Below are 5,381 nucleotides of genomic sequence, written 5' to 3'. Positions count from 1 at the left end.
GGGAGAACAAAGCTGCCTTCAGGCGCTACCTGCTGACGGATAATGTGAATGTTACTGCAAATAACTGTCTATCCTATATTGACACCGAGAGGCATCTTATTGTCCACGGCCCAGACTATTCAAAGGAGGATAAGGACTACAAAGAGGCGGCAGATAATGATGGGGTTCAATATTGGAAGGTGGAGGGTAACCAGTGGGACAGCAATAGGCCGAGAAAACAGAAGCTGGACACATTCGAGGTCATGGAGCTTATGGTTGCGTCTGTTTCAGAGGAGATCATGCCTCTGATGATCTCTGAGCTGCTTGATCAATCTGCTATGACTGGAAAGTAGGTACCGGTGTACTTCTGTTTGTACCTTATTGAAATCAATTTATGCTCTGTTGTACTAACTACGTTTGATGGTTGATGCTTTACAGGCTGAAGGCTGTCTGGGAATTGTACAAGAACAGTGGGTTTGAGCTCTCGAATATGGACGTGCAAAATATGCTGGCGCTGGTTGGCCTCAGTAGGGAAGCAGAGGAAGAAGACGACCATTGATAGGTTGCTGCTGCATGAACTTCCAAGTTGGTTCCACAATTGGATGATCGACATTCTGAATGAACCCGTCTTTCACAGCAGTCCACGAAATGACATTTTGAGGTCCAGTGAAAGCATTGGATCATGTAGCCACCTTAGTGCCTGTAGGAATTTATGTTAATTAACTGGTGAAACAAGCTGTTGTCTCTTGCCTGGGCTGATGCTGCTGTCTCTATAGAGGTTTTGGCTGTTCTTTTGTTGGGCTGACAGTGGCCACCTTATACTCTTACTGTAGGCAGTAATGATTGTGATAATATTGCTATCTGTTTGAACTGTTCTTGATGTGAACCTTTGGGGTCGTTTTTTAACTATTCTTGTGTTGCTAGTTGTATGCCCTAGTCGTTTGCATCCTGTATTCTAATCTAGCAGGGCTTCAAGTACACATGCATGACACCATGTCTTTGTTATCCTTAGTGAGATGTTCTTAACTGAGCGTGCATCTGATCCTGAAACAATGCAACTGTTGTTTTTATTAATCTAATACATTTTTGTTGAACTTCAGGTACTACATATGATGATCACTCTTGAGTTGTGATTTATTCTCCTTCCAACAGTTCATATTGTTTATTTTGTCTCACAGTGTAATAGTATTTTGTTGATCTTAATTTAACTTGTCATTTACCAACGAAATACATTTCCATTGCATTTATTGGAGTGATTGACCTTGGTGGTTAACTTAGAACTGTTTGTACTCCCTCCGTTTCTAAATAACGTTTTTTTAGAGATTTCAACATGGGCTATATATGGATGTATAGACACATTTTTTAGCGTAGATTCATTCATTTTGCTTTGTATGTAGTCCCTATTGGAATCTCTAAACGGACTTGTATTTAGGAATTGAGGGAGTATGCCTTTCTGCTTTGTGTGACCATTTATTGGCTGTGAATTTTCTTAGTTGGTATTTGTGGCTTAAAGGAAAGAGCGTGTGTTTGATAAGGGCAATGTGCATCCGCAGGAAAAGAATTAAGACATGAATTCGGAAAGAGGATCATCTCTGTTCAAAATTCAGATATCAGTTTCAGAGTTTTTGAAGCCGCCCATATTGTAACTTCTATATGTGTTCATTACTCTCCACACTAAGTACAGCATCATGATAGCACTCAGCTAAAAAAATACACAATACACCGTCTGGGGCAAAAAACGTTGCTCCAACAGACGGTTCATATGCAAAAAAAATTGAACCGCGGCCTCCTCGTGATGTAAAATACAACACCTCACGGTGCAAATTTACATCACGAGGTGCATCTGGTCCAAAACCAGCCGCCGCCCGCGAACGCCCAACCGCCACTTCATTTCCTTTCTCGCCCGCGCCCGTCCGCCCGCCCGAAGACCAGCCGACCGGAATCCGCCGCCGCGGCCGCCCAAAACCTCGTCGTCGGCGCCGCCACCACCCCACATCCCCGCCGTCGCCCCCGTCGCCTCCCTCGCCGCTAGCCGGCTCGCAGCCCCCCGGACGCCGCCGAATCGGGAGGCAGCCGGCGCGGGATTCGGCGCCTCCGGCGGTCCGGCTGCCGCGGTAGGCCTCCGCCGGGTCTTAAGCTGCCGCCAACCTTCTCCCCATCGTCCGTGAGCCTGTCCACGGCCGTTGCGCCGGCCGCACGACCGCCGCACCAAGCCCTTCGCCCGGCTGCCGAATTATTCTTCGCCGCCCGCCAAGCTCCTCTTGGCCGGCCTCCAAGCTCATTTCTTATCACCGCCGTCGCCGGAGCTGACCGCAGCAGCCAATCCAACCGGCGGCCATCGTCTTCCACCGCGCGCACAAGGTGTTCGACGGAATTCCCCAAGGCATCTCCAACGGGTTTTGGACCATCTATTGGAGTTGCTCTTTTGGATCATGAATTTGGACCATCTGTTGGAGTTGGCCTTTTTTCGGAGCTCCAAAACGCATTTTTTGGCGGTCCAAATTTTACATCTCCGGTTTTGGACTGTCAAAATTTGGACCATCTATTGGAAATGCTCTTAAGAGCCATCTATATGCCCAAATCTGATATTAGAAACTGTATTGATCAGTTTTAGATCTTACATATAAACCTAGATGTGCATCGCCGGAAATCCTGAAATAAATCCAGAAATAAAAGCGAGCACCAGGATTTGAACCCTGGTGGGCTGGGGATATCACAGTCCCTCTATCCATCCAATCACAGGTTGATTCGCTATTTTATCATGAATCTAATGCTACTAATTTGATGGCAGAAATGTTGGTGTACTATTATACAAATACGGTCAAACATAAAAGACTTTGACTTTCCAACAAAGTAGTACTAGTATAGAATCAAGATTAATTAAACTTAAACATAATTAATTTAATTTCCTAACAATCACCAAATTATTTCCACGGTGGAACAGTATGGTCCAAAACCGATCATTTTCGCAAAAAAAAATGCAACAAATCTTGTAACCTTCCAAAACCGGTTTGCTTGGTCTCGAAGCCAAGGATGCTATTGATGATCTCTATATCCCAACAAACACGCCCGGAAGCACGCACAAAGTTAGGGATTACAACTAATTAATTAATCATGATTCGGTGCTATATTAAATCAGACCCCACAGCTATAGTAGATCCATTGCTACGCACGAACAAAATTATAGTACGTTTCATCGGAGACGAAGGCGAATCCAAGAGCTTAGGATGATTAATCCCATGGAGACGAGGTGCGCCGTCTGTCATGGCGACATGGGCCGCGGCCACGCCACCTTCACGGCCGAGTGCTCCCACAGCTTCCACCTCCGCTGCGTCCACCACCAGATCGCCTGCCCGCTCTGCTTCACGCCGTGGCGCGACGTGCCGGGCGTGGCGCCCGCCCGGGACCTGCTCTTCCGCGACGACGAGCCGCTCGAGCCGCAGCCCGCAGCTGCCGCCACGGAGACGACGACTGCCGGCGGCGGAGTGATGTCCATCACGACGCACTGCGAATACCCTGCCATCGCCAAGGACGCCAGCCGCGACGGCTTCGCGGTGCTCGTGCACGCCAAGGCTCCCGCGCTAGCTCCGGCCGCGGCGAAGGCGGCGCGCGCGCCCCTTGATCTCGTGATGGTGCTCGACGTCAGCGGGAGCATGGGCGGCCGCAAGCTGGCGCTGCTTAAGCAGGCCGTGGGCTTCGTCGTCGACAAGCTCGGCCCCCACGACCGCCTCAGCCTCGTGTCCTTCTCGTGCGACGCCCGCCGCCTCACCCGCCTCACGCGCATGTCCGACGCCGGGCGGGCCTCGACCGAGCGCACCGTGGAGTCCCTGGCCGCGGGTGGCGGGACCAACATCAAGGAGGGCCTTCGCGAGGCGGCCAAGGTGATCGACGGCCGCCGCTACAGGAACGCCGTCACCGGCGTCATCCTGCTCTCCGACGGCCAAGACAACTACACGCTGTCTTCAAGGTTTTACAATCAAGACGTGGCCACCGACTACAGCGTGCTCGTGCCACCTTCCCTGATCCGCACGGGCGACGGGTCCTCGCCGCCGATCCACACGTTCGGCTTTGGGACCGACCACGACTCGGCGGCCATGCACACCATCGCGGAGGCCACCGGCGGCACGTTCGCCTTCATCGAGAACGAGGCCGTCATCCAGGACTCGTTCGCGCAGTGCATCGGCGGGCTTCTCTCGGTCGCGGCGCAGGAGGCGCGCGTCGCCGTCGAGTGCGTCTGCCCCGGCGTTCGCCTTCGGTCCATCAAGTCGGGGCGCTACAAGAGCCGCGTCGATGCCGACGGGGGCGCCGCCGCGGTGGAAGTCGGCGAGCTATACGCCGACGAGGAAAGGCGCTTCCTGCTGCTAGTGGACGTGCCGACGGCCGGCGCCACGGACGACGTGACATCGCTGATGAAGGTGAGCTGCACATACCGCGACGTGGCGACGGGGCAGTCGGTGGACGTGGCAGGCGAGGACGTGGCGGTGAAGAGGCCGGTCGAGGCGCCGGAGGCAGAGCCGGACGTGGAGGTCGAGCGGGAGCGCCTCCGCGTGCAGGCCGCCGAGGACATCGCGGCGGCGCGGGCGGCGGCCGAGCGCGGCGAGCACGCGGAGGCGTCGGAGATGCTCAGCCGCCGGCGCATGGCGCTGAGGCGGTCGCCGCTGGGCGCGAGCGGCGACGCCGGGTGCGCGGAGCTGGCGGCGGAGCTGGGCAAGCTGAGCGAGCGCGTGGGGGACCGGAGGGAGTACGACCTGTCGGGGCGCGCGTCGTTGCTGTGCGGCATGAGCGCGCACTCGCAGCAGCGCACGTCGGTCAAAGTTGGGAGGGCGAGGTACGCGACTCCCGCCATGCGTAAGATGGTGGCCCTGTCGGTGAAGACTCGTGAGCAACAGCAGCAGCAGCAACAGGCACAGGCACAGCCATCGCCGCCCTCGAGGACGACGATGCCGCCGCCACCACCACCTTCGACGGCGACGCCGGCTCTCGCTAAGAACCTGGTGAGAAGGTACCACCGATTTCTACGTCTCAAGTGAGCACGGGGCGATCAACTGAACTGCTACGAAAATGCTCGCGCGCGAGCACAGGAAATAATTAAGACCTGAACTTGCACGGTCTTTTTAGATTTTTTGTTTTGTTTCCTCTCTCTTTGCATTCACCAATCTTGTACGAGTAGGTTTCACAGTTTACACCCGCAAAAAAAAAGGTTTCACAGTTTGGTTCAAAAAGTTCCTAGCCGATAATAGGCTGGTTTGGCGAGAGTGGATTTTCTCCCGTGCACACCCGAGGTTGTGCATAGATTAGTGCAACTTTGGAATGGCCCTTGCATGCATCCTTTTGCAGCTCCACCCATCCCATCTCCCATCAATATATTTTGAACCACAAGTCCAATTTAATTTTTGTTTTCA

At 53.5% G+C, this 5,381-nt stretch overlaps 1 protein-coding gene across 1 annotated transcript; it reads left to right on the top strand.

The window, feature by feature from the left end:
- Positions 1–3,060: 3,060 nt before the first annotated feature.
- On the top strand, positions 3,061–5,381 carry LOC123125881 (E3 ubiquitin-protein ligase WAV3-like). The gene has a single exon (XM_044546326.1). The coding sequence runs from the start codon at positions 3,207–3,209 to the stop codon at positions 5,007–5,009; it is 1,803 nt and encodes a 600-aa protein (XP_044402261.1). The 5' UTR covers positions 3,061–3,206; the 3' UTR covers positions 5,010–5,381.

Source organism: Triticum aestivum, chromosome 5D (assembly GCF_018294505.1).
Source record: "Triticum aestivum cultivar Chinese Spring chromosome 5D, IWGSC CS RefSeq v2.1, whole genome shotgun sequence".
Lineage (NCBI taxonomy): Eukaryota > Viridiplantae > Streptophyta > Magnoliopsida > Poales > Poaceae > Triticum > Triticum aestivum.
The sequence above is the reverse complement of the archived record's forward strand: the minus strand, read 5'-3'. Positions and strand labels throughout refer to the sequence as shown.

Bases quoted from the DNA above. Each gene is read 5' to 3' on its own strand.
- LOC123125881 (XM_044546326.1), top strand. From the start codon at position 3,207: ATGATTAATCCCATGGAGACGAGGTGCGCCGTCTGTCATGGCGACATG.